This window comes from Petromyzon marinus, unplaced genomic scaffold (assembly GCF_048934315.1).
Source record: "Petromyzon marinus isolate PM22_M1 ecotype Great Lakes invasive population unplaced genomic scaffold, UKy_Petmar_22M1.pri1.0 PM_Scaffold_100, whole genome shotgun sequence".
Classification (NCBI taxonomy): Eukaryota; Metazoa; Chordata; class Hyperoartia; order Petromyzontiformes; family Petromyzontidae; genus Petromyzon; species Petromyzon marinus.
The window spans coordinates 150,065-178,014 of NW_027423059.1; the positions used below are offsets into that span (position 1 = coordinate 150,065).

The 27,950-nt window shown below is 47.2% G+C and overlaps 1 protein-coding gene and 1 long non-coding RNA gene across 2 annotated transcripts; both read left to right on the forward strand.

The window, feature by feature from the left end:
* Positions 1-7,163: 7,163 nt before the first annotated feature.
* On the forward strand, positions 7,164-13,063 carry LOC142922552 (uncharacterized). Its single transcript, XM_076063337.1, has 2 exons — positions 7,164-7,414; positions 10,596-13,063. The coding sequence occupies exons 1-2, from the start codon at positions 7,231-7,233 to the stop codon at positions 11,246-11,248; spliced, it is 837 nt and encodes a 278-aa protein (XP_075919452.1). The 5' UTR covers positions 7,164-7,230; the 3' UTR covers positions 11,249-13,063.
* Positions 13,064-23,076: 10,013 nt separating this feature from the next.
* LOC142922553 (uncharacterized) lies at positions 23,077-27,356 on the forward strand. Its single transcript, XR_012940157.1, has 3 exons — positions 23,077-23,437; positions 25,553-25,645; positions 26,526-27,356. It is a non-coding gene; the product is annotated as an uncharacterized LOC142922553 (long non-coding RNA).
* The last annotated feature ends 594 nt before the right edge of the window (positions 27,357-27,950 follow it).

Below are 27,950 nucleotides of genomic sequence, written 5' to 3' on the forward strand. Positions count from 1 at the left end.
TCTCACGGGAGATTAATTAATTCGTGGACGGAATTGTATAAGGAAACCGGTTTAATACGATTTCTCCCCGTGAGCGAAGCTCCGTGGCGAAACACTGGCCTACTGTACACCATCCATATCACTAAAAACACACGCGTCATTGACAAAGGCCTAATTCTCAAGACGGGAACCATCGGTGGCCGTGAAGGTATCGTGACAGACCGAGTGATAACCATCCGTCGTTTATAAGTATAGTAATAATTTTTCCATCTAAACTATTTTGTCTTGGATTGTACTTCTAATCGCATAAATTACCAACAGATCCATCAATCCGAATTAATTCCTGACACCTTCGCCACGGAGCTTCGCTCATGGGGAGAAATCGCGACAGCAGCAGCAGGAGGTGGTGGTGGTGTTTGTGGTTGTAGGCACGGGAGAGGTGGTCACGGACAGGCGGTGAGTGCCGGGTGATGGAGGGGGGGTGAGGGAGTGGATTGCAGGGTGAGTGAGTTAATGAGGAGAATTAATAGGTGAGGAGGGTGAGTGAGTTGAAGGGTGAGGTGAGTGAGTGGGTGAGTGGTGAGTTCACGACAGGGAGATTGGGGCTGAGTGAGTGAACGCAGCGCACGGTAAAGATCCCCTGAGAGCATTCGCAAGAGTTGGACATTGAGTGCCGCTGTCAGGGTCCACACGCAAATTACTCACTTGGCATGATATACAAATTAACAATTGTAAACGATAACTTTTAAAAAAGTCCGCTATTTGTCAGAACTAATGCGATGTGCGTTTGGCATATTTGTAGCACGTTATAACCAACGTCAACATCGTCATTTAGAGTAACCATTAGTCCATACGTGTCACTTGCTAATAGTCCCCCGGTCAATCACAACTTTGCCGTGCGTGCAGGCTTTGTCTCTGGCTGCTCGCTAGGGCTGCGATGCCTTTCCATGCCACAAGATGACGTTCATTGCTCCTTCCACACCGCGACAATATTTACTGCAGTGTTCTGTAACGCGGTAGTTGCGTTGCTGAAGAACACCGCGTTACGTAAACTCCCTCGTTACAATGACTAATACAGGGCAAAGCACAGTCCGTGATAACAGCGTGAGATGCGTGTGTCGGCTGAACAAAGACTGAGGCGCGTGGGGAGCATCAGGAAGCATCCAGCAGCATCCCAATGCCTCGTGTGACGCTGTGCCCAGGCAGCCGTACAACCGCACATTCCTACTCACGCGACGTGGTTCTGTTGACTCAATCGCGTTATATCCACTTAGCATCCACGTTATAAAACGTGTTCCCTAATACATCCATCGTGCTATATCCAAATAGCGTTATGAAAACACGCGTTAAGGCAGAACGAACTCTATAAACTATTTTATTTTGCCAGGTGAGACCCAATGAGCTATGTGGCTGTTTTCCAGAAGTGACCTGTCCACAAATGATAGATCAGCTAAATCGCTAATCACGTTAGAAATGTGTAGCACCAGCCACAAATACTCTAGACATGGGATCCCCTTTGACAGGGTCAGTGTCTACATAGTCACTCATTCCGCCTATTGTCATGCGGCGTGTGCAGCTGCGTCGTGACACTTGGTAGAGTGCTGTCTTTGAGGCAGAGAGCTTTACAACCGTGTGCAGTGATTAATTTGCTTAACAGCTTTACACCGAACTCCTTGCTTGTGGTAAAACATGTTTGCGACTTTGCTGATCGAGAACTATGCAGATTTAGATTTATAGTAACATGTACTTAGTGTGAGATGAACTTCCAAACAATTTCCTTTGCTCAACATCTTGCAATTAATGTCTTTTTAAATGGTCAGCTTAAGTGATTCCGTGATGGTTATGTAACTTGACCATTAAGATAATCTATGGAGCACAATTATTTCAGTATTATTTGTCATAAGTAAACTTTAAACTGAACCCATATGTGATATTATATTGCCTGATTATTTTATTTTTTAATGTAGTCTACATGCGCTTCTGGGGATATTACCCCACATTTACCATTCATTGATGTTCCCTTTGACATTGGTAATTGGCATTGTCACACCATAGTAATTCATGGGCAATTATGTAATTCTCTCTGTGTCTATCTCTCTCTGCATCTGTCTGTGTGGGTGTCTCTCTCTGCCGGTGTGTTTTTCTCTATATGTGTCTCTCGTGTGTCTCTTTGTGTGTGCCTCTCTCTGTGTGTGGATGTCTCTCGGTGTCTGTGTCTCTCTTTCCTTTTCCACGATGTGGTGTCGTATTTACATGCAAATTCTACCTCTAGCCCCGCCCACTTACCCTTGGGCTGAGCTTATCTCAAGCCAATATAACTTCGTGTTTCAGCAGCTTTCTCGCTATATTTTTTCACCTGATGATGGTTGCTTGTGTTGCGATCGAAACGTCGTGATCTATATTTTTTTTCTACCTACGTGACTTTACCGAAAGAACCAAAGAGTATTGTGATTGTAATTTTGATTGTGATCGTTCTGGTGGAGGTGGTGATATTGATGGTGGTGTTAACGATAGCGGTGATTTTGGTGGTTGTAATGGTGGTATTGATGGTGGTAATGGTGGTTGACTATTACCCCTCTCGTGTCCTTACTTCCACCACCAGGTTTAAGAATCTGCTGGTGTTTGTGCTGGAGGTGGACGTCGGATATCTGTGCGGTCTGGAGCGGTGGACAATAGACTTCTGCAGCTCAATCAGGTGGACGCACTGGGCAGGGGGCAAGATGGTTGTGGCCTTAGAGACCCACTTACTCCCACAGAGAGCCATAGACTCACTCACAGAGTACACTCACACAGAGAGCCAAAGTCTCACTGACACAGAGCCATAGGCTCACTCACATGGAGACACATAGACTCACTCACACAGAGAACCATTGATTAACTCATTGTTTTTTCGGTAAAGTCACGTATGTAGAAATACCATAAAATTATATTAAAATAAATCAAGCACGACGTTTCGACCGCAACACAAGCGCTCTTCATCAGGTGTAAAAACAAATAGCAAATAGGGTGACATCAACGCAAACACATAGAGAGCGTTAAACTGCACGGAGGTAAATACAACAAGAAGATGAGAGACGAGAATTCAAAAAACCTAAGAAAAATTTACGTGATGCAATACCAGTCGGCCAACGACACAGTTAGACACTTGCCTGGCAGACCACGAATTTCAGAAGAGTGCTAAATTTCGTGTTCATCCTCTGGGTTGAACATACCAGCATAGACAGAGTGAACAAATACGAGGTATAAGATAGCAGAAATACATATACAGGGACACAAGAGGTAAGAAGAGGAAAGACGGACAGAGAAGCAAGAAAAATGGGGCCGGAGGGATGAACAGACAGAGGCTTAAAATAAGTAGTAGAGGTGGGGGGAGGGTCCGAAGAAAGCAAGGGGCACGGCAGCAGCAGCAGAAGAGGGAGGGGCAGGAAAATGTAAGGGGGCGCAATTAGTTTAGTACAGAATTGTAAAGGTAACTTCCCCGTAGAAGTGTGTTAATAAAGAATTAAAGCTTTCGTGACTGCATAAATTACTCATTGTTTTTTTCGGTAAAGTCACGTATGTAGAAATACCATAAAATTATATTAAAATAAATCAATCACGACGTTTCGACCGCAACACAAGCCATCTTGTGTTGCAAGATCTTGTGTTGCAAGATCGCTTGTGTTGTGGTCGAAACGTCGTGATTGATTTATTTTAATATAATTTTATGGTATTTCTACATTAGTGACTTTACTGAAAAAAACAATGAGTTAATCAATGGTTCTCTGTGTGAGTGAGTCTATGTGTCTCCATGTGAGTGAGCCTATGGCTCTGTGTCAGTGAGACTTTGGCTCTCTGTGTGAGTGTACTCTGTGAGTGAGTCTATGGCTCTCTGTGGGAGTAAGTGGGTCTCTAAGGCCACCACCATCTTGCCCCCTGCCCAGTGCGTCCACCTGGTTGAGCTGCAGAAGCCTATTGTCCACCGCTCCAGACCGCACAGATATCCGACGTCCACCTCCAGCACAGACACCAGCAGATTCTTAAACCTGGTGGTGGAAGGACACGAGAGGGGTAATAGTCAACCACCATTACCACCATCAATACCACCATTACAACCACCAAAATCACCGCTATCGTTAACACCACCATCAATATCACCACCTCCACCACAACGATCACAATCAAAATTACAATCACAATACTCTTTGGTTCTTTCTGTAAAGTCACGTAGGTAGAAAAAATAATAGATCACGACGTTTCGATCGCAACACAAGCAATCATCATCAGGTGAAAAAATATAGCGAGAAAGCTGCTGAAACACGAAGTTATATTGGCTTGAGATAAGCTCAGCCCAAGGGTAAGTGGGCGGGGCTAGAGGTAGAATTTGCATGTAAATACAACACCACATCGTGGAAAAGGAAAGAGATACACAGACACCGAGAGACATCCACACACAGAGAGAGGCACACACAAAGAGACACACGAGAGACGCATATAGAGAAAAACACACCGGCAGAGAGAGACACCCACACAGACAGATGCAGAGAGAGAGAGACAGAGAGAATTACATAATTGCCCATGAATTACTATGGTGTGACAATGCCAATTACCAATGTCAAAGGGAACATCAATGAATGGTAAATGTGGGGTAATATCCCCAGAAGAGCATGTAGACTACATTAAAAATTTAAATAATCAGGCAATATAATATCACTGTAAGTGTGAACAATCAATTAAGAACTGAAATGGTTTATCAAATCTTTCCAATGATTGCTAAGATAGAATCCATCTTCTCGGTTGAAATTGTCTCTGTGCTTGTATATGTGGCTTTCAGACAGCATACATTATAAAAAATTTCGTCTCCCCCCTCCTCTTTTCAAAATATAGATGGACTAGTCCTGGGTAAACTGCCAAATCGCTGCGCGTGGCGCTAACGTTTTTTTTTATAAATAAATAAATGCGCCGTTTAAAAATTAATTTATGCAAACCAACACACCTGAAGATGTCCGTTTGAGTTATGGTCGAAACGTCGTGAGAATTTTTTTGTTTTATATATATTTTATTACTTTGTTGTTTCTTTTCAACGTGACTTTACTGAAAAAACTAAGAATATCACGGAATCACTTAAGCTGTCCATTTAAAAAGACATTAATTCCAAGATGTTGAGCAAAGGAAATTGTTTGGAAGTTCATCTCACACCAAGTACATGTTACTATAAATCTAAATCTGCATAGTTCTCAATCAGCAAAGTCGCAAACATGTTTTACCACAAGCAAGGAGTTCGGTGTAAAGCTGTTAAGCAAATTAACCACTGCACGCGATTGTAAAGCTATCTGCCTCAAAGACAGCACTCTACCAAGTGTCACGACGCAGCTGCACATGCCACATGACAATAGGCGGAGTGAGTGAATCTAAGTAGACACTGACCCTGTCAAAGGGGATCCCATGTCTAAAGTATTTGTGGCTGGTGCTACACATTTCTAACGTGATTAGCCATTTAGCTGATCTATCATTTGAGGACAGGTCGCTTCTGGAAAACAGCCACATAGCTCAGTGGGTCTCACCTGGTAAAATAAAAATAGTTTATAGAGTTCGTTCTGCCTCAACGCGTGTTTTCATAACGCCATTTGGATATAGCACGATGGATGTATTAGGGAACACGTTTTATAACACGGATGCTAAGTGGATATAACGCGATTGAGTCAACAGAACCACGTCGCGCGAGTAGGAATGTGCGGTTGTACGGCTGCCTGGGCACAGCGTCACACGAGGCATTGGGATGCTGCTGGATGCTTCCTGATGCTCCCCACGCGCCTCAGTCTTTGTTCAGCCGACACACGCATCTCACGCTGTTATCACGGACTGTGCTTTACCCTGTATTAGTCATTGTAACGAGGGAGTTTACACAACGCGGTGTTATTCAGCAACGCAACTGCCGCGTTATAGAACACTGCAGTAAATATTGTCGCGGTGTGGAAGGAGCAATGAACGTCATCTTGTGGCATGGAAAGGCATCGCAGCCCTAGCGAGCAGCCAGAGACAAAGCCTGCACGCACGGCAAAGTTGTGATTGACCCGGGGACTATTAGCAAGTGACACGTATGGACTAATGGTTACTCTAAATGACGATGTTGACGATGGTTATAACGTGCTACAAATATGCAAAACGCACATCGCATTAGCTCTGACAAATAGCGGACTTTTTTAAAGTTATCGTTTACAATGGTTAATTTGTATATCATGCCAAGTGAGTAATTTGCGTGTGGACCCTGACAGCGGCACTCAATGTCCAACTCTTGCGAATGCTCTCAGGGGATCTTTACCGTGCGCTGCGTTCACTCACTCAGCCCCAATCTCCCTGTCGTGAACTCACCACTCACCCACTCACTCACCTCACCCTTCAACTCACTCACCCTCCTCACCTATTAATTCTCCTCATTAACTCACTCACCCTGCAATCCCCCCCCCTCCATCACCCGGCACTCACCGCCTGTCCGTGACCACCTCTCCCGTGCCTACAACCACAAACACCACCACCACCTCTCCCGTGCCTACAACCACAAACACCACCACCACCTCTCCCGTCCGTGCCTACAACCACAAACACCACCACCACCTCTCCCGTGCCTACAACCACAAACACCACCACCTCTCCCGTGCCTACAAACACAAACACCACCACCTCTCCCGTGCCTACAACCACAAACACCACCACCACCTCCTGCTGCTGCTGCTGTCGCGGTCTCCGCGTGGCGCCGCGGGTCCAGGGGGAGGCCTCGCGGCCCAAGAGCGGCGCCACGGCTCCCCCCCTCCCGCTCCTGGCCCCTCCCCCTCGTCCCTCCTGGCCCCTCCCCCTCGTCCTTCCTGGCCCCTCCCCCTCGTCCCTCCTGGCCCCTCCCCCTCGTCAATCCTCCTCCCGTTCGCGACGTGGAGTGAACTCAGCCCCGCCCCCCCCGCCCCCCCCGCCCCCACCGCCCCCCCCCCTGCGCGGCCCCGCTGCCCATTGCAAGAATGGCGGGAAGCGGTCGCGGGGCCTACCGCGCGCCGCCTTTCGCGTGATTGGCTCGCTTCGCGTCACGTGGGGAAGGCGGAAGAAGAGTATGGGGGAGGAGCTGCGCGGTAAGGGGCGGGGCCGTGGAGTCACGTGGTGGGCAATGATTGCCAATAAGCGGGCAGGGATGGCTGTACGTCACATCCGGTGATATAGGACACGCCCCTTCGTGACGTGCCTCACACTTCCTTCCGTCCCGCGTGCCGTCAACACGAGCTCAGCATGGCCCTGTTGACCGTTGGCGTTCTGTTAGCCATGCTTGGGATGGAGATCTTCATTTATCTTCGTTTTAAGCTTTCCATCTCATACTTTTACCGCGAGACCACGACGCTGCAAACGGAGAGGATGGGCCTGCAGAATGTGGAGCTCTGTCAGAAGAACAAGACCATGGAAGTGGAGAAAGATGGTAAGCTACCATTTTCTTTGGTTCTTTCGGTAAAGTCACGTAGAATGAGAATAAAATAATAAATTGATAAAATAAAATAACACAATAATATTCTCACGACGTTTCGGCCACAATACAAGCGGCCTTCATCAGGTGAAGGGGACGAGACTGTCTGGAGGACAGCGCTGGAGTGAGAAAGCCACGCTGAGATCGCGATCTTTAAGCTGTGAGAAGAAACAAAGCGCCTTGACAAAGGAATTAACATATAATTTAGCATTGAAATGACTGAGTGATTAGCTTGTGACTGGTCACAGAAAAGGCTATGTTACAGTTAAAGCATACACATCCGCAAAGGCACCCCTTGACAAAGGAATTAGCATAGAATTTAGCATTGAAATAGCTGAGTGATTAGCTTGTAACTGGTCACAGAAATAGCTATGTTAAAGTCAGAGCATATACATTCACCGAGGCACCTAGTACAAATCAAACAAGAGAATGTAGCATTGAAATAACTAGGCGAATTTAGCATTGAAATAACTGAGTGATTAGCTTGTGACTGGTCACAGAAATGGCTATGTTGAAGTTAAGGCCTACACATCTGAGCTAATCACAGTAACTGGGTATACAATACAATATATAATGAATACTATATACTGAACCAATAAAAAATACAAAAATTTAAATTACCTCAATGTTTTCAATAAACTCTATATTCTCCAATCAGCTAAGCTACCAACAATAAGTCGTTATATATCACAATGCTATATGGCGAAAAATGGGTGGATTCTTACCCTCAACTTTAGCACCACGGATAGCTACGGGTCCCGTTCAGACGGACGAGTTCATCGATGGTCGGAACAGAGGAGGGGGAGAGAGACAGCTGCGAGGCGCTGTTATACTCCATGTTGTAAACCATACCATTAACCACGGTTAAGCTATCCGTGTTGCTAAAGTTGAGGGTAAGAATCCACCCATTTTTCGCCATATAGCATTGTGATATATAACGACTTATTGTTGGTAGCTTAGCTGATTGGAGAATATAGAGTTTATTGATAACATTGAGGTAATTTATATTTTAGTATTTTTTTTGGTTCATGATATAGTATTCATTATATATTGTATTGTATACCCAGTTACAGTGAATAGCTCAGATGTGTAGGCCTTAACTTCAACAGCCATTTCTGTGACCAGTCACAAGCTAATCACTCAGTTATTTCAATGCTAAATTCGCCTAGTTCAATGCTAAATTCTCCTGTTTGATTTGTACTAGGTGCCTCGGTGAATGTATATGCTCTGACTTTAACATAGCTATTTCTGTGACCAGTTACAAGCTAATCATTCAGCTATTTCAATGCTAAATTCTATGCTAATTCCTTTGTCAAGGAGTGCCTCTGCGGATGTGTATACTTTAACTTAGCTATTTCAATGCTAAATTCTATGCTAATTCCTTTGTCAAGGGGTGCCTTTGCGGATGTGTATGCTTTAACTTTAATATAGCCTTTTCTGTGACCAGTCACAAGCTAATCACTCAGCCATTTCAATGCTAAATTAAATGCTAATTCCTTTGTCAAGGCGCTTTGTTTCTTCTCACAGCTTAAAGATCGCGATCTCAGCGTGGCTTTCTCACTCCAGCGCTGTCCTCCAGACAGTCTCGTCCCCTTCACCTGATGAAGGCCGCTTGTGTTGTGGCCGAAACGTCGTGAGAATATTATTGTGTTATTTTATTTTATCAATTTATTATTTTATTCTCATTCTACGTGACTTTACCGAAAGAACCAAAGAAGATGAATCCTTGCAGTCACGAAAACTTTAAATCGAAATTTAAGCTACCATTCTTAGATGTTCTGTTTGAGAGGAGACCTGATGGCTCATTGGGGCATTCTGTCTACAGGAAACCCACCCACACAGATTCCTACTTGAAACCTGATTCCCACCACCACCCAGCCCAAAAGAATTCTCTCATCAAAACTTCATACCATAGGGCTCATTGCATTTCGGACCAACACCACCTGACCAGTGAATTAAAACATGTACACCTGGCCCTCAAAAGGAATGGTTACTCTGACCGTACCATCCGCCAAGCTGTTTCTCCCTCCATACAGAAACAACCACTTGATACTCCGGCCAAAACCATCACACTACCATATATAGCAGGCGTTACTAAAAAGATTTCCAAAATTCTAAACAAACACAAGATCCAGGTCCGGTTCAATACAGTACACAAAATTCGTGATCTGATCCCATCCGTGAAGGATGGCATTCCTGACTTACAGTACCCCGGGGTTTACAAATTGAGTTGTACCTGCGGTGATTGCTATATCGGGGAGACAAAGCGACATGTCTCTGACCGAATTCACGAGCACAAATCAGATTTGAAACACAGCAAAACGAATTCTTTGCTGATCACTGTTACAATGCTGTGGGTGATCACGATATAATTTTCTCCGATACCAAGGTTCTTTGCAAACCCACGGGTTTTTATCAGAGATTTGTTCACGAGGCAATTCAGATCTACAAACACAGACACAATTTCAACCGAGAAGTTGGTTTCAAATTAAGCAACCATTGGAAAGATGTTCTAAATCGAACTAAACATAAACTAATTTCTGTGGTACAGTATATTTTTCAAGTAGTGGTACCCCAAACTTTCGCAGCTCTCAGCTCCGCCCCCCTCCCGCTCCTGGCCCCTCCCCCTCGTCCCTCCTGGCCCCTCCCCCTCGTCCCTCCTGGCCCCTCCCCCTCGTCCCTCCTCCCGACTCGCGACGTGGAGTGAACTCGCCCCCGCGCCCCGCGCCCCACCCTGAGCGGCCCCGCCGCCCATTGCAAGAATGGCGGGAAGCGGACGCGGGGCCGACCGCGCGCCGCCTCTCGCGTGATTGGCTCGCTTCGCGTCACGTGGGGAAGGCGGAAGAAGAGTATGGGGGAGGAGCTGCACGGTTAGGGGCAGGGCCGTGGAGTCACGTGGTGGGCAATGATTGACAATAAGTGGGCAGAGATGGCTGTTACGTCATAGTGTACGTCACATCCGGTAATGACGTCACGATAAATAACACGCCCCTTCGTGACGTGTCTCACACTTGCTTCTGTCCCGCGTGCCGTCAACTCGAACTGAGCATGGTGCTGCTGATCGTTGGCGTTCTGGTCTTGGCCATGCTTGGGATGGGGATCTTCATATATCTTCTTTTTACGCTTTCCATTTCAGACTTTGACCATGAGACCACGACGCTGTCTACGGAGAGGATGGGCCTGCAGAATGTGGAGCTCTGTCAGAAGAGCAAGATGCTCCGTCTGGAGCTACAGCATCAGCTGGAGGAGTTCATGGAGAACCGAGAGACTCTCCAGAGAGAGATCAGGAGCCTGGTTCAACAGCTTAAAGAGCGCCAGTTGGAGCTGGAGCCCACGAGAGTGCCTTGCAGGGAGAGCAAGTCTCTCCATGCGGATTTTCTCCGAGACTGCAATGCAGCACAGCGGCAAATGTCGCTGCGCTGTGAAAACGAAGATCTCCGGAGGTCGCTGCACGCCCACCTGAGGAAGTTGACCTTCCTGAATCCGCAGAGAGGGCAGGAACAGTTTAGGCTGCGCGGGAAGCTGGTGCGTCACGAGGACATGTGGCATGGGGAAAAGAGGCTGCAAGAAGAGAACCTGCATCTCCGTAGCCAGCTGAAAGAGCTAATATGGACCGTGTCTCAAATGTACAATGCCACCACCACCGACGCCACTTCCACCGCCGCTGCCACAGCTTCCACCACCGCAACCGTTTCCACCACCACTTCTGCCACCACCACCAAGCCCAAGAAGATGAAGAGATTTAGCCATTGGTTCCGAAAATTGCTGAAGCGCAAGTCGGCCATTTAAAAATATTGGGGAAATTGTGAAAATGACACCACCCTAATTAAAACATTACTCAGAAAGACAAACATACCCCATAGAACATCAACTAAGTCATATATAAGACAAAATATTGTACATTTGCATGCAACACTCTAATAAATACTGTATTGTGAGCAAAACATAAAGTTACTTAAATGGAAAAAAAATGTTATTGTCACTTACCTTTAGTCCGGATGCCGGTCTGCTTGTCGGGAGGGGGCGTAATGAGTCCCTGCACACACGGGGGCGGTGGGAGGGGGGTGAACGTCCATACACACACACAACAGTGACAATCATCCGCTGTATAGCCTTACCAGAATGTTGGGGCAAGCGCCTATGAAGCTCTGAATGGCACACGGGGTGAATGGCCAGCACCCTGCCCGGCTGCCTCTCTTTATCTCTCCATACACGAGACTCACAGGCGTGCATGCGTCCGTGCACACACGCACAACAACAACGCGACAACCGTCGTTCACCCCTAAGTGGCGGTGACATCACCACAGCACTTGTGCCATGCTCGGTGCATTTTGAGGCCACGTGAAGTGTCGAAGGCTGGCTGGCAGGAGGTCATGTAATAGACGCAGGTGCCATGGATTGACTTAGGAAGATGATGGGCAGATGCAACAGCCGTGCTCCCCACTGTGCCAACTTTATTTGTGTCAGTTGTTTGGCGCTCTGCTCGTTGTTTTGAGCCTCGCTCCTCTGCCCTATGCTGTTGCTGGAGGGCAACTGCCTCCACTTCCCCAGCAGCACCTTTCATGAACCTCCTCCACAGAAGCCGATCATGACACTGCTGATACCAGTCATCTATCCAGCCAAATTGAAGCTGCTTAGGGATGCCGTGACTGCATACGGACTGCATGACACAATCAACGCAGCCTCGCTTGCTGGAGGAGCCCACAGATGGGCATTTGTCCAGATATTCTAGGAATCTGTGAGCTTACAAAGTCCAGTCTGGTTAAACCCTGAATAGATCGTAGGCAAGCTAACCTTAATGTTCCTTTCGAGAGAGATAAGGAAGGGTATAACTGTGGCCGAGAAGACATGAAGATTTTTATGGAGTGACATGCCAGGTAGCTTCCACACTGTTGAGCAGTTGATGAAAATATAATGCTGCTCGAATTATTTTAAATGAGACCTCGGCTCCCAAAACGGACTTGATCATCAGCACACTGCCCACTCCACTCTCTCCTCAGGTGCCCCAAATACATGAGAAATTGAGGAAGGGAGCATTTTTATGATGTAAAATACCCAGGGAGGTGATTTGTTTTCGTGGGGCTGATGGTAACGGCCCATATTTTAGTAACATGCTTCATGTTTAGCTGTAGTGTCTCCAACTTCTCCTTAGAGTGGGCAGTAATCACCAGATCATCCGCATTCATAATATGGTTTAACAATAGAGAGCCATACCATGACCGGCTCAGGCATCGATCAGCCTCCCATTATATATATACCAGATAAATTCTACTGGTACATCCATGGAAATCGTCTCAAACTACGTAGTCAAAGAAAATGTTCAGTCGTGTAGGGGGCAGAGGACATCCATGTCGCACATTACTCACACATTCTATCATCCCTTAGCTCCATTACTTCGATTTTTCATGAGACAGCAGTTGTCTTTCTATTGTTTATATATGCTTTATCGAAAGAAGAAAATAGTATGTTTGCTTTAATTACTGTAACTCTGTGTTTTATTTAGCTTTGGTAATTTGGGTGATCCAGGTCTCTCTTGCAAATGAGACTCATCCTGGTCGCTTTAGTTCTCGCCTTGTTCAACTCAATAAACTGGTACTCACTCCATTATGAACTCACCCACTTCCTTAAATCTATGACTCACGTAAATACTCCCTCTCTCTCCTCATGAGTCATATATTTACCTGATCACACAATCACCCGATCATTCACTGTGTCAACCTCACGCACTTTTTCATGCTCTCAAGAATGACCCACCCATTCTATCACTACATTAATCATCATCCCCTTCCCTCATTGACCCACTGGTAAAATTAAAATACTCGACAGCAACAACACGTGAGATTGTACTCAGGCTTACACTCACATCAGTGTAAAGAAGCTCCTTTGCAGGTTCCATTTGATAGATTATTTATTTCATGATAACGTATTTACAACGCAAGAATACGACTCACACGAACCTTCCCCCGTACAGTAACCTGTACCTGTTTCAACCCATCTCCACTGCCCCCACTATAAACTTTGCCATCCAAGAGAAGTGAAGTAGAAGACAATAGAGTCTGCTGAGATAATCTACCGGGGAAAACTGCTGGAAGTTACCAGGGCGTGGCCGTGCGGGTATATAAGGGGGAGTGTGGCCCACAAATGGGCTGATGCCTTGGGGACTGAAGAACAACTGCAGGTGGACGACATCGGGGCCGACTGTTGGAAATCAACATGGTGGAAACCATCAAGAAAGACTGTTCGAGATTAATCTACTCTATTAGAAACCACCGGGACTGCAGATAGTCATAGCCTTGTGCAACGTGTGAGTTGCACTCTCACCTTGTAAATATGTTATCGTCGGGAATAAATCATCTAGAAAATGAAACCTGCGAAGGAGCTTCTTTACACATGTAAGAATGCAGGACATGCTTTATCAGCAGGCCGTTGTTTTTGTCTACAACAGACTTATGCACACGATCTTGAAAATGGCATTTGATTAGGATTGTCACCTGCAACCCATTATGAAATCGTCCAACTACCAAAACCCTTGTCTGCATTATACCTAAGACTTTTGACTTGTACATCTCGTAATTTTCAGACGACGGGTTGACCAACGTGGCAATGTTATTTTCTCATTTTATTGACAGTAAACAAAAAACATGGCATAGTTTTTAATTTCCCTGTTAACTTGTACATACGAGTGAAACGGTGGCACAATGGTTTGTGCATTGCACTATGAATCAGGCCACTTGAGTTTGATTCTCGGTTATAGTTAACATCAAACAAACTGACCATGAGCCTTTTCGTTATCAACCCACGTTGAAAAGCATGATGGCGTATGGTGAAACAATCTCCATGACTGATCCAGTATGGGAAGACTTCACCCATGACAATGGTTATACATTTATCACTGTTTTTGTTGTATATTAACACCAAAGGAGTAACTTCATACCTGTCAGCCAGCCTATATATACTCATAGATAAACTTTCGCCTAAACAGCACCATTGGGATGAAGCTGACTTGGTATCTTCCATACTCTTTGGTTCTTTCGGTAAAGTCACGTAGGTATAAAATAAAATAAATCACGACGTTTCGGGTGCAACACAAGCGTCCGTCATCAGATGGCAAAGCATGATCTGCTGTTGAGGCAGAATGTTTAAAAGAGTTTGAAATGGGTGTAGCCCAAGGGCCATAAATAAGTGGGCGGGGCCAGTGATGTTAATGTGAGAAATTAGCATGTAAATGTAAGAACGGAGAGCGGCCTCCTCATAGAGGGCATGAAAGGGGCTATGTTAATGTGAGAGATTAGCATGTTAAAGTAATATCGAAGAGTGGTGGAATCCAAAGGCATGAGAGTGCAATCCAAAGGACATGTGAGCATGAGAGATCTAAGAGAGAGGCATAGAGAGAGACACAAAGAGTCGGAAATAACAGCTGACATAGGCAGGTAGGATGGAAATATCAGAGTCATAAAGAAGGTACACCACTCTGTGCTATCGTCTCCACCAAAGAGTATGAATCCCTGCATTCATGAAAGCTTTAATTTAAGATTATTCCAGCAAACTTTACCGTCTTCTACCTCGAACCTTCCCTCGTACGGTACCATGCACCTGTTTCCACCCATCTCCACTGACACCACTATAACTTTTGCCATGTACAGTACCCTACATCACCCTCTTCTGCCCATAAAAATATCTGTCCCGGCTAAAACTCTAATTTAACAGGTCCCTGCAGGGTGGGCTGGTAGGAACATTGGAATTTTGCGCAATTTTATTTTTACACCCCAATAGCACGAGATTTCACTTCGTTAAAGTATTGAAAGGGGACGGACGGACGCATTAATCTATTGCAAGCTGGTACACTCATCTATTGCAGGCTGGTACACTCAGTTTACAACTTCGTTCCTACCAGTAATAGGGAACTCTATGTGGGAATCAATGGGATCGCACACGGGATTCAGTGATGTGGGCATGGAGTACAAAACATTTAACCTCTGGGTTAATGCTTAACATAGGCGCTTGAATCAAAGGGGGGAAGGCATTACAACCCAACTTGACCATTCAGTATCATCACCAAACTCTTACGTGGGCTGCCCTATTGAAGGTGTACATTCTTAGGCAAACAATACGCAACATCATTAGCCCTACATTTACAACAAGCCATCAATATGTACTGTAGGTGTGGTCGAGCAGCACATTCGACCTGGTGACACTCCTTCTCGGCACCTCTCTAAATTAGTCCGTCGGCCTCCCTCATCGTGGCCATCTTCATTCCGGTCGATCCTGAGAGGAGAGTGCGGGGGCAGTATTTCTGTGAGGAGGATGCTCCCCTCCCTGGCATTCATCACGACGCCCCTGGACACGGCTTTGTGAGCCTGAACGATCCCTTGTGACGTCAGTTCTCTATATGGTTTAGGGCGACTCGGATTAACCACCCATCTCTGGCGTCCCATTTGGATGCGAACACTTTGCGGGCAGAGGATTTTAACAATTCCACTGGGCTTTGCCAAGGATGGTGTAGTTTGGCGGATTTTCTAACCCGGACCTCAGGACAGTGTAACCAGGCCCGATCACCCTGTTCAAAGGGTACAGGCGTCTCCGTTCATTTCCGCAACCGTTTGTTTGCTATTTGCGATCTGCCTGACTCTGCTATCACGGCTTCACGAGCTTCACAGAGCTTTTTTAGTGGCAGTCTGAGGGAGGCTGGTGACGACACAACTTTAGCAGGGAAAGCCACCAGTTGGTCCTCAATAGGTGGCTCAGGGTCTCTCCCATACATCAAAAAGAAGGGGAAGAGCCCGGCCGATGCATGTGGCACTCTACAATATGCCCCTAGGACCCCTGGGATGTGCAAGTCCCAGTCCATCTGATCACCATTTACAACATGGCACAACATTGCGGACAGCGTGCGGTTAAGCCTATCTACTTGTCCATCACAATGCAGGTGGTATGGTGGCGTTCGAATTTTTCTTAGTGCCCACGATATTACAAACCTCTCGCAACAGGTTAGTAGAAAAATTCTGACCCTGGCCTGCTAGACGTTTCTCAGTGGGGCCCTTGTCCAATACATAGCCATGGAGAAAGGCTTCTGCTATTATTGCAGCCGTTTGGTCATTTATCGGCCATGCAACGAGCCAGTGTGTGCAATACTCCATCCCCTCGAGCAAATATTTATTTTATCCTTGCTGTTTTAGGAAATGCACCCAGGATATCCAACGCTACTAGTTCGTTTACCCTCACCACTGCGATCGACTGCAGTGGAGGCTGTATAGGATGGGGAGCAGGTTTCCTTTTTGCACACTCCTGACAATGATTACCCGCTCGCGTACATCTTTTGACATAACTGGCCAAAAATATCGAGCCTGCAGTGTGAGCAATGTGTTTCGGTGGCCCAAGTGCATTTGTTGTTTGGCGTGCACTTCTAGTAGCAACTGTTTTTGCAAGGGTTTTTGCACCACTAGGCAACAACGCTGCATCTTCATGTCCCACCTCATCAGGAGTCCTCGCCATGGGATGAATGGCTCCCCATTTTGACCAGTTTGAGCACATTCAGCTGCCTGTGCAGCCAATGACTGTATAATTTCATCCTGTTTTTGCAATCGGATTCATTCGGTCCTTATCAGCCCAAGATCATGATCTGTGGGTGGTACATCATTTTCTATCGTTGCTGTGTTTATTGACATCACCTGTCTCGGCGAGTCAGGGAGGGTCGGTTTACACCATGCTGCTCCTGTCGCTGCTGCTACGACCGATCTCACTAACTTTTTCCACTTAGCCCGAGATGTTGGCCGAATTTTCCCTGTTGTTTCACTCCAGGTCGATGTGATCGAGTGGTGTGCTAGTGATGTTGGTGATGAGGGTTTTGGAAATGAGGTGCACGTGTGATCTGGCTGGGTGTACAGGCGACACGCCTGGGTGTTTCTTGGTTGTCTCGGGATGACTTCCCCTCGGCAACCTCTCGCGATGTGGCCCGACCTCCCGCAGTGGTAGCAGTACATCACCGCATGGTCCTGAATTCCTCCGTGGTTGTGCCATGGTCGCTGATGCTGTAGTTGACACCTTGAATCGTTGAACCCCTGGATGGCCACAGCCATCTCTTCCAAGGTCGCCTGCAGATCACCCTCCATGCTGGGCATTGCGGCGGTCCCTGTTGTTGCTGTCCCTGTTGGCTCCGTTGGTCCTCCTGCTCCTCCATTCTCCATCACCCTTGTCACATGGGCTGCTACTTCACATGGTGCCCTGGGATCTGTGTGTGCCCAGAGGCATTTAGCAAACTACATTGAAGTTTGCTCACTCTCTGGCAAAATCGGCAATGTAATGCCACTTTGATAGAGGAGAGTTTGTAGCCGCTCCGCCACTAGCACGTCTCAGGTTGTCATGTCCATCCTTGGAAATGCCACATCTGCAACCGCATGCAAGGTACTTCTATAAGCCATCAGTGGCTCGCTATCTCCTCTTCTCCAGGATGAAAATTGCTGCCTTGCGCTGGACGCAGGACAGAAAACATCGGCCATCCCTTGACAACCTTGTTGGGTTGTGGCAGGTTGATTTTCCGGGATCATAAAGAAGGCCAATAGTGCTCTGTCATCCAACACCGTAGGCAGCAGTCGTAGCACTTCATCGTCAATCAATCGGCTGACTCTGACAGCTGCTTCAAATCTTTTGATGAATGCAATACAATCACCTCCCGTATTTTTATGCATGGTGGTCAAGGTCTGTTGAACAGCTTCTAGTTGTGGTTGAGTCATTTGATTGGTTCCCGCCTGCTGCTCGACGGGGGGAAGCGATGGCTGCTGCCCTATGGCGCTTTCTCCTCGCCATTGCGGTCCATGGTGGAGATGGATCTGGCTTCAGCCGCGCACTACCTGTTCCTTCCTCTTCTCTTTTCTTCATCATCGAAATTATCAGTCGATCCACCACTGAGGTAAGGTGGTCCAACCTGTCCAACAGCTGCCGCCAATTTTCTTTGTTCGGCGATGCTGGTTCTTGGGTCTTTGGCGGAGCATCCACTTCCATCGGGAACTTGGCTGCCAACGGGGTCCGGCTCTCACTCCCGCCATTTGCCGAGTCTGAAAAACCTGGAGCGCTTAGGGTTGATAACTCGTTCTCTGCAGGAGCTCTTCGGCGGGTCTTCCTTCTTGAACTTGTAGACTGTATCCCACCACTGCCACCAGAAGCTTCTTTGCAGGTTCCATTTTTGAGAAGAGAGTGCAACTCACACGCTTCACAAGGGTATGACTATCTGCAGCCCCAGTGTTTTCCACTACATTCATCTCGAACAATCTTTCTTAATGGTTTCCACCATGTACAACAGTCGGCCCCGATGTCATCCACCTGCAGTCGTCCTTCAGTCTCCGAGCTAGCGCCCCAATTGCGGGCCTCGCTCTCCCTTTTCTACCCACGCAGCCTCGCCCTGGCAGCTTGCAGCAGTTTCCTTGGTACATTCTTCCAGCAGACTCAACCGTCTTCTACGTCCTTTCTCTTAGATGGCAAAGGATATAGTGGTGTCAGTGTTGATGGGTGGAACAGATGCAGGGTACTGTACGAGGGAAGGTTCATGTGAGTCGTACTTTTGCGTTGTAAATACGTTATCGTGAAATAAATCATCTAGACAATCTAACCTGCGAAGGAGCTTCTTTAAACACGTGAGTGTTAGACTGCGTATTTCCATTTTACCAGTGGGTCAATGAGGGAAGCGGATGGTGAGTAAGGTAGTGAGTGATGGGATGAGTAGGTCATTGGTGAGATTGTGAAATAGTGCGTGAGTGATGTTGGCACAGTGAATTATCAGGTGGTTGCCTGAGTTATCAGGTCAATATATGACTCATGAGGAAGGAGAGGACGTATTTATGTGAGTCATAAAGTAAGGGAAGTGGGTGAGTTCATAATGGAGTAAGTAGTAATTTATTTAGTTAAAACAGGCGAGAACTAAAGAGACTAGGATGATTCTCATTTGCAAGAGAGACCTGGATCACCAAAATAACAAAAGCTAAATAAAAACACAGAGTTACAGTAATGAAAAGCATATATAAACAATAGAAAAACAACTGCTGTGTCTCATGGGAAATCGATATAATGGAGTTAAGGGATGATAGAATATGTGAGTAATGTGTGACATGGATGTCCTCTGGCCCCTACACGACTTAACATTTTCTTTGACTACTTAGTAATGAGACGATTTCCATGGATGTACCAGTAGAATTTATATCTGGTATAGATATAATGGGAGGCTGATCGATGCACGAGTCCGGTCATGGTATGGCTCTCTATAGTTAAACCATATTATGAATGCGGATGATCTGGTGATTACTGCCCACTCTAAGGAGTTGGAGACACTCCATCTAAACACGGAACATGCTACTAAAATATGGGCCGTTACCATCAGCCCCACAAAATCAAATCACCTCCCTGGGTATTTTACATCATCAAAATGCTCCCCTCCCTCAATTCCCCATGTATTTTGAGGCAGTTGTGGAGAGAGTGGAGATATTTCCGTACTTGGGCAGTGTGCTCATGACCAACTCTGTTTTGGGAGCCGAGGTCTCACTTCGATTCATTCGAGCGGCATTATATTTTCATCAGCTGCGTAACATTGTATGGAAGCTACCTGATCTGTTACTCCATACAAACCTTCATGTCTTCTGGACCACAGTTATGCCTTCCCTTATTTCTCTCTATAGGATTATCTGCAATGGTTTGAAACATTTGGTCTAGCCTGCCTACGATCTATCCAGGGTTTAACCAGACTGGACATTGTGAGGAGGCCAAAATTTCCTAAAATATCTAGACAAAGGCTCATCAGTGGGCTCTTCCGGCAAGTCAGGCTCCATTGGCTGGGTCATGAAGTCTATATGCACTGTCACCGCATCCCCAAGCAGCTTCAATTTGGGCGGATAGATCATGCTAAACAGGCGCGGCATGGGCTACAGAAGAGATGGACTGATGTGGTACAGAAGGATGTGGAGCTGATTGAACTTGCTGATGACTGGTAGCAGCAGTGTCGCGATAGGCCTATGTGGAGGAGGTTCATGAAAGACTCTACTGGGGAGGTGGAGGCAGTTGCCCTCCAGCAATAGCGTAGGGCAGCGGAGCGACACTCATAACAATGAGCAGAGCGCTATATGACTGAAACACTGAAATTTGGCACAGTGGGGAGCACGGCTTTTGCATCTGCCCGTCATCACCTTAAGTCAACCCATGGTACCTGTGTCTATTCATGACTTCCTGCCAGCCATCCTTCGACACTTCAAGTGACCTCAAAATGCACCAAGCACCGCACAAAAGCGCTGTGGTGATGTCACTGCCACTTAGGGGCAAACGGCGAATATTGTCTTCTTGTTGTGCGTGTGTGCACGGACGCATATACCCCTGTGAGTGTGTGTGTGGGGAGAGATAGTGCAATGGTGAACACTGTCTACCATCCCACCGATCCCAGTTCGATTCCCACTCACGACCAACACCTTTAACGATTATATTAATGGTTGCTGGGCTTTCCGTCGATTGACTCAGCCTCAAATAAGTGCCTGGTGTGGTGTGTAAATATCACCACTGGCGAGACAAAGGCAGCCGGGCGTGGTGCTGTCCACGCACCCCCTCGTGCGACATTCCAGCCTTCATAGGCGCTGCTGGCTAACAGCACTTGCCCCAACATTCTGGTTAGGCTATTCGGGGGATGACTGTCGCTGTTGTGTGTGTGTGTGCTTGCGGGCGTTCACCCCCAACCCTCCCGTGTGCAGTTATGGGGACTCATTATGCCCCCTCCCGACAAAAGGTCCCACATCCAGACTCAAGGTAAGTGACATTAAAAACATATTTTTTGTCCTATTTACGTAACTTTATTTTTTGTTTACCATACAGTATTTATTACAGTATTATTTGCAAATGTATAATATTCCGTGTTATGACTTTAACATTGCTTCAAAATTTTTGTTAAACCGTAATACATTTTACAACACTTCCAGTATGTGAATTTAAATACAGTACACTATTTTATTCAGACTTATGAACTGTTCGACTCACTAACGATTCTCTGTAATGGAATCCAAAAGTTGTACTATTCATTAACAACATCTCCCATTGGTATGGTTGACTACATGTGATGCAAAATAAGTTAAACATAGATAAATATATATTGTACAACACTTTCCCCAACAGTGTTGAGGCTACATGGGGGACCTTTGTGTTTGTGCTTGTGATTGTATTGTGGAGGTCTTCTTAGGTGCTGCTCCTTGCTAATAGCACTTGCCCCAATAGTCTCTTGAATCTATACGGGGAACGTTTGTCTTTGTGAATAATGTTTTAATTGGGGCGGTGTCATTTTCTAAATTGCCCCAATGTTTTAAAATGGTCGACTTGCGTTTCAGCCATTTTCGGACCCAATTAATACATCTCTTCATTTCTGGGGCTTGGTGGCGGTGGTGGCAGCTGTGGCAGTGGCGGTGGCAGTGGCGTTGGTGGTGGTGGCATCTTTGTAAATTTGAGAAATGGCGCATTTCAGCTCTTTCAGCTGTCTATTGAGATGCCGGCACTCTTTGCGCATCTGCACTTCGCCGTGCCACTTTTCCTCGTGACGCGCCAGCTTCCCGCGCAGCCTAAACTGCTCCTGCCCTCTCTGTGGATTCAGGAAGTTCAACTCCCTCAGGTGGATGCGCAGCGACCTACGGAGACCTTCCTTTTTACAGCGCAGCGACATTTGCCGCTGTGCTGCATTGCAGTCTCGGAGAAAATCCGCACGGAGAGACGCACGCTCGCAGCCAGGCACTCTCGTGGACTCCAGCTCTAACTGGCGCTCTTTAAGCTGTTGAACCAGGCCCCTGTTCTCTCTCTGGAGAGTCTCTCGGTTATCCATCAACTCCTCCTGCTGATACTGTAGCTTCAGATGGGGCGTCTTGTTCCCCTGACAGAGCTCCACATTCTGCTGGCCCATCCTCTCCGTTTGCAGCGTCGTGGTCTCGCGGTGAAAGTCTGAGATGGAAAGCGTACAACGAAGATAAATGAAGATCTCCATCCCAAGCAGGGCCAAGAGCAGAACGCCAACGATCAGCAGCGCCATGCTCAGCTCGTGTTGACGGCACGCGGGACAGAAGCAAGTGTGAGGCACGTCACGAAGGGGCGTTATTTATATAACTTCTTTACCGGATGTGACGTACACGTTGACGTAACAGCCATCCCTGCCCACTTATTGTCAATCATTGCCAACCACGTGACTCCACGGCCCCGCCCCTAACAGCGCAGCTCCTCCCCCATACTCCTCTTCCGCCTTCCCCACGTGACGCGAAGCGAGCCAATCACGCGAGAGGCGGCGCGATGGGCGGTGGGGGGGCGAGATCACTCCACGTCGCGAGCGGGAGGAGGAGGGACTAGGGGGAGGGGCCAGCAGGGACGAGGGGGAGGGGCCAGTTGGAACGAGGGGGAGGGGCCAGGAGGGACGAGGGGAAGGGGCCAGGAGGGACGAGGGGGAGGGGCCAGGAGGGACGAGGGGCCAGGAGGGACGAGGGGCCAGGAGGGACGAGGGGGAGGGGCCAGGAGCGGGAGGGGGGGAGCCGTGGCGCCGCTCTTGGGCCGCGAGGCCTCCCCCTGGGCCCGCGGCGCCACGCGGAGACCGCGACAGCAGCAGCAGGAGGTGGTGGTGGTGGTGTTTGTGGTTGTAGGCACGGGAGAGGTGGTGGTGGTGTTTGTGGTTGTAGGCACGGGAGAGGTGGTGTTTGTGGTTGTAGGCACGGGAGAGGTGGTGGTGGTGTTTGTGGTTGTAGGCACGGGAGAGGTGGTGGTGGTGTTTGTGGTTGGAGGCACGGGAGAGGTGGTGGTGGTGTTTGTGGTTGTAGGCACGGGAGAGGTGGTGGTGGTGTTTGTGGTTGTAGGCACGGGAGAGGTGGTGGTGGTGTTTGTGGTTGTAGGCACGGGAGAGGTGGTGGTGGTGTTTGTGGTTGGAGGCACGGGAGAGGTGGTGGTGGTGTTTGTGGTTGTAGGCACGGGAGAGGTGGTCACGGACAGGCGGTGAGTGCCGGGTGATGGAGGGGGGGGTGAGGGAGTGGATTTCAGGGTGAGTGAGTTAATGAGGAGAATTAATAGGTGAGGAGGGTGAGTGAGTTGAAGGGTGAGGTGAGTGAGTGGGTGAGTGGTGAGTTCACGACAGGGAGATTGGGGCTGAGTGAGTGAACGCAGCGCACGGTAAAGATCCCCTGAGAGCATTCGCAAGAGTTGGACATTGAGTGCCGCTGTCAGGGTCCACACGTAAATTACTCACTTGGCATGATATACAAATTAACCATTGTAAACGATAACTTTAAAAAGTCCGCTATTTGTCAGAGCTAATGCGATGTGCCTTCAGCATATTTGTAGCACGTTATAACCAACGTCAACATCGTCATTTAGAGTAACCATTAGTCCATACGTGTCACTTGCTAATAGTCCCCGGGTCAATCACAACTTTGCCGTGCGTGCAGGCTTTGTCTCTGGCTGCTCGCTAGGGCTGCGATGCCTTTCCATGCCACAAGATGACGTTCATTGCTCCTTCCACACCGCGACAATATTTACTGCAGTGTTCTATAACGCGGTAGTTGCGTTGTGTAAACTCCCTCGTTACAATGACTAATACAGGGTAAAGCACAGTCCGTGATAACAGCGTGAGATGCGTGTGTCGGCTGAACAAAGACTGAGGCGCGTGGGGAGCATCAGGAAGCATCCAGCAGCATCCCAATGCCTTGTGTGACGCTGTGCCCAGGCAGCCGTACAACCGCACATTCCTACTCGCGCGACGTGGTTCTGTTGACTCAATCGCGTTATATCCACTTAGCATCCGTGTCATAAAACGTGTTCCCTAATACATTCATCGTGCTATATCCAATTGGCGTTATGAAAACACGCGTTGAGGCAGAACGAACTCTATAAACTATTTTTATTTTACCAGGTGAGACCCACTGAGCTATGTGGCTGTTTTCCAGAAGCGACCTGTCCACAAATGATAGATCAGCTAAATGGCTAATCACGTTAGAAATGTGTAGCACCAGCCACAAATACTCTAGACATGGATCCCCTTTGACAGGGTCAGTGTCTACTTAGATTCACTCACTCCGCCTATTGTCATGCGGCGTGTGCAGCTGCGTCGTGACACTTGGTAGAGTGCTGTCTTTGAGGCAGAGAGCTTTACAACCGTGTGCAGTGGTTAATTTGCTTAACAGCTTTACACCGAACTCCTTGCTTGTGGTAAAACATGTTTGCGACTTTGCTGATCGAGAACTATGCAGATTTAGATTTATAGTAACATGTACTTGGTGTGAGATGAACTTCCAAATAATTTCCTTTGCTCAACATCTTGCAATTAATGTCTTTTTAAATGGTCAGCTTAAGTGATTCCGTGATGTTTATGTAACTTTACCATTAAGATAACCTATGGAGCACAATTATTTCAGTATTATTTTTCATAAGTAAACTTTAAACTGAACCCATATGTGATATTATATTGATTGATTATTTTATTTTTTAATGTAGTCTACATGCTCTTCTGGGGATATTACCCCACATTTACCATTCATTGATGTTCCCTTTGACATTGGTAATAGGCATTGTCACACCATAGTAATTCATGGGCAATTATGTAATTCGCTCTGTCTATCTCTCTCTGCATCTGTCTGTGTGGGTGTCTCTCTCTGCCGGTGTGTTTTTCTTTGTATGCGTCTTTCGTGTGTCTCTTTGTGTATGCCTCTCTCTGTGTGTGGATGTCTCTCGGTGTCTGTGTCTCTTTTCCACAATGTGGTGTTGTATTTACATGCAAATTCTACCTCTAGCCCCGCCCACTTACTCTTGGGCTGAGCTTATCTCAAGCCAATATAACTTCGTGTTTCAGCAGCTTTCTCGCTATATTTTTTTACCTGATGATGGTTGCTTGTGTTGCGATCGAAACGTCGTGATCTATTATTTTTTCTACCTACGTGACTTTACCGAAAGAACCAAAGAGTATTGTGATTGTAATTTTGATTGTGATTGTTGTGGTGGAGGTGGTGATATTGATGGTGGTGTTAACGATAGCGGTGATTTTGGTGGTTGTAATGGTGGTATTGATGGTGGTAATGGTGGTTGACTATTACCCCTCTCGTGTCCTTCCACCACCAGGTTTAAGAATCTGCTGGTGTCTGTGCTGGAGGTGGACGTCGGATATCTGTGCAGTCTGGAGTGGTGGACAATAGACTTCTGCAGCTCAACCAGGTGGACGCACTGGGCAGGGAGCAAGATGGTGGTGGCCTTAGAGACCCACTTACTCCCACAGAGAGCCATAGACTCACTCACAGAGTGCACTCACACAGAGAGCCAAAGTCTCACTGACACAGAGCCATAGGCTCACTCACATGGAGACACATAGACTCACTCACACAGAGAACCATTGATTAACTCATTGTTTTTTTCGGTAAAGTCACATATGTAGAAATACCATAAAATTATATTAAAATAAATCAAGCACGACGTTTCGACCGCAACACAAGCGATCTTCATCAGGTGTAAAAACAAATAGCACATAAGGTGACATCAACGCAACACATAGAGAGTGTTAAACTGCACGGAGGTAAATACAACAAGAAGATGAGAGACGAGAATTCAAAAAACCTAAGAAAATTTTACGTGATGCAATACCAGTCGGCCAACGACACAGTTAGACACTTGCCTGGCAGACCACGAATTTCAGAAGAGTGCTAAATTTCGTGTTCATCCTCTGGGTTGAACATACCAGCATAGACAGAGTGAACAAATACGAGGTATAAGATAGCAGAAATACATATACAGGGACACAAGAGGTAAGAAGAGGAAAGACGGACAGAGAAGCAAGAAAAAAGGAGCCGGATGGATGAACAGACAGAGGCTTAAAATAAGTAGCAGAGGTGGGGGGAGGGGCCGAAGAAAGCAAGGGGCACCCCACCCCACCCACCCCACCCCACCCACCCCACCCACCCACCCCACCCCACCCACCCCACCCCACCCACCCCACCCCACCCCTCCCACCCCTCCCACCGATCCTCCCCCCAACCCTCCCCTCAACGCTCCTTTCACTCCTCCCGTCACCCCTCCACCCCTCTCCTTACTGCTGCGTAAGGGCCAGAGGCTGAGAGCACAGCAGAGGAGGCTACACGGGGAACTGGGCCGCGTCAGGGGCGAGAGACGCGGGGCGACTCGACACTTCACAGCGGCCTTCATAGATGTGTACTGCTTCATTCATAGGAGCTCAATAACAGCACTTGCCCCACCAGTCTGTGGAGCTCCATGGGGGATGTTTGTGTCGGAGCTCGTGCTGTAGGCATAGACGACGCGCGACCGTGGATCCTCTATAGGGAGCGCTCGTCTGCTGTGGGTCGCATGGAGCTGCACGAGCGGACACCGCCGCAGCGATTCCCATACCGAGTCACGAGATAGGCGCTGGGAAACAATTGCGCTGAAGTGTGTTGCTGGGTGGATGAAGCGAGCACCACCATGGTGTGCTTGCCTTGTATGGTCAGTCGTGTGACTGATTATTATAATATATTAATTCACACCTGTGCACCGTGTCATGGCAGTTTCTCTGTTTTCCTTCATTGCATTTTTATTTCAGAAATATTTCACCTGCAAAATAGATTGAGTTTGAATATCTCATGCGAAAGGGTGCCCAGGGCATGTGGGGTCGTCCAATTGCACAGTGTTTAGCGCACATCACTACACACCCATGGACTAAATCCAGAGGCGAGTGACAAATGAATCAGTTCTGCCCCCCTCGCTTCACCAACCCGCACTAGTCGGCGTGGTGAAATATGGTAAAAAATCAACACGACCGACAGGGCATAGGGTGTCCATTATCCAGAAGGGCTTTACTTTATTATCACATCCACATCTAATTGTGGATTTGGTTATTTTTCTTTAGTTATCTTTGTTGTATAAATACAACTTGACAAGATGTGTACTGCTTCATTCTGGTACATTTACTGTTTTTCAGTGCATTTCAGCACTGGGTGTGTTTGTTGGATTTATTGTTTGTCGATTTTTCATTGAACTGACAAATGGTGTAACCTGGTCCCTTGGGTACCCAGGCCTTCCTATAGTATAACTCCAGGAATCGGCAGATTTTTATTTTATTGTACCAAGTAAGGACCACTGAGCTATATAGCTATTTTTCAAAAGCAACCTGGCCACAAATCATAGCTCAACGAAGTGGCTTATCACGTGGAAATTTGTAGCAGCCAAATACTGTAAACGCATATTTCTAAATGTGGAGGGAAAAAAACTCGAGGATCCAGAGAAAAACCCACGCCACCACGGGGAGAATATGCAAACTCCAAATATCCAGGCGTTGGGGTTGGAATCGAACCCACGACCTCCTGCATTCCAGGTGAAGGGGATAACTTGTTGCCACCACTGAGCCCCTTGTTAATCTGATGTGGTATACTGGTACAGCACCTGGTGGCCTCGGTCACTTTACTGACCTTTGCACCATTGTGTAGTCGGTTCAATTGAGTCGCAGACATACTCTTTGGAGGCAACAAATGTATTT

Excerpts from the sequence above, each read along its gene's own strand:
- LOC142922552 (XM_076063337.1), top strand. The coding sequence starts at position 7,231 with ATGGCCCTGTTGACCGTTGGCGTTCTGTTAGCCATGCTTGGGATGGAG. Across the intron at positions 7,415-10,595 it reads CATGGAAGTGGAGAAAGATG|ACTTTGACCATGAGACCACG; the intron begins GTAAGCTACCAT and ends TTTCCATTTCAG.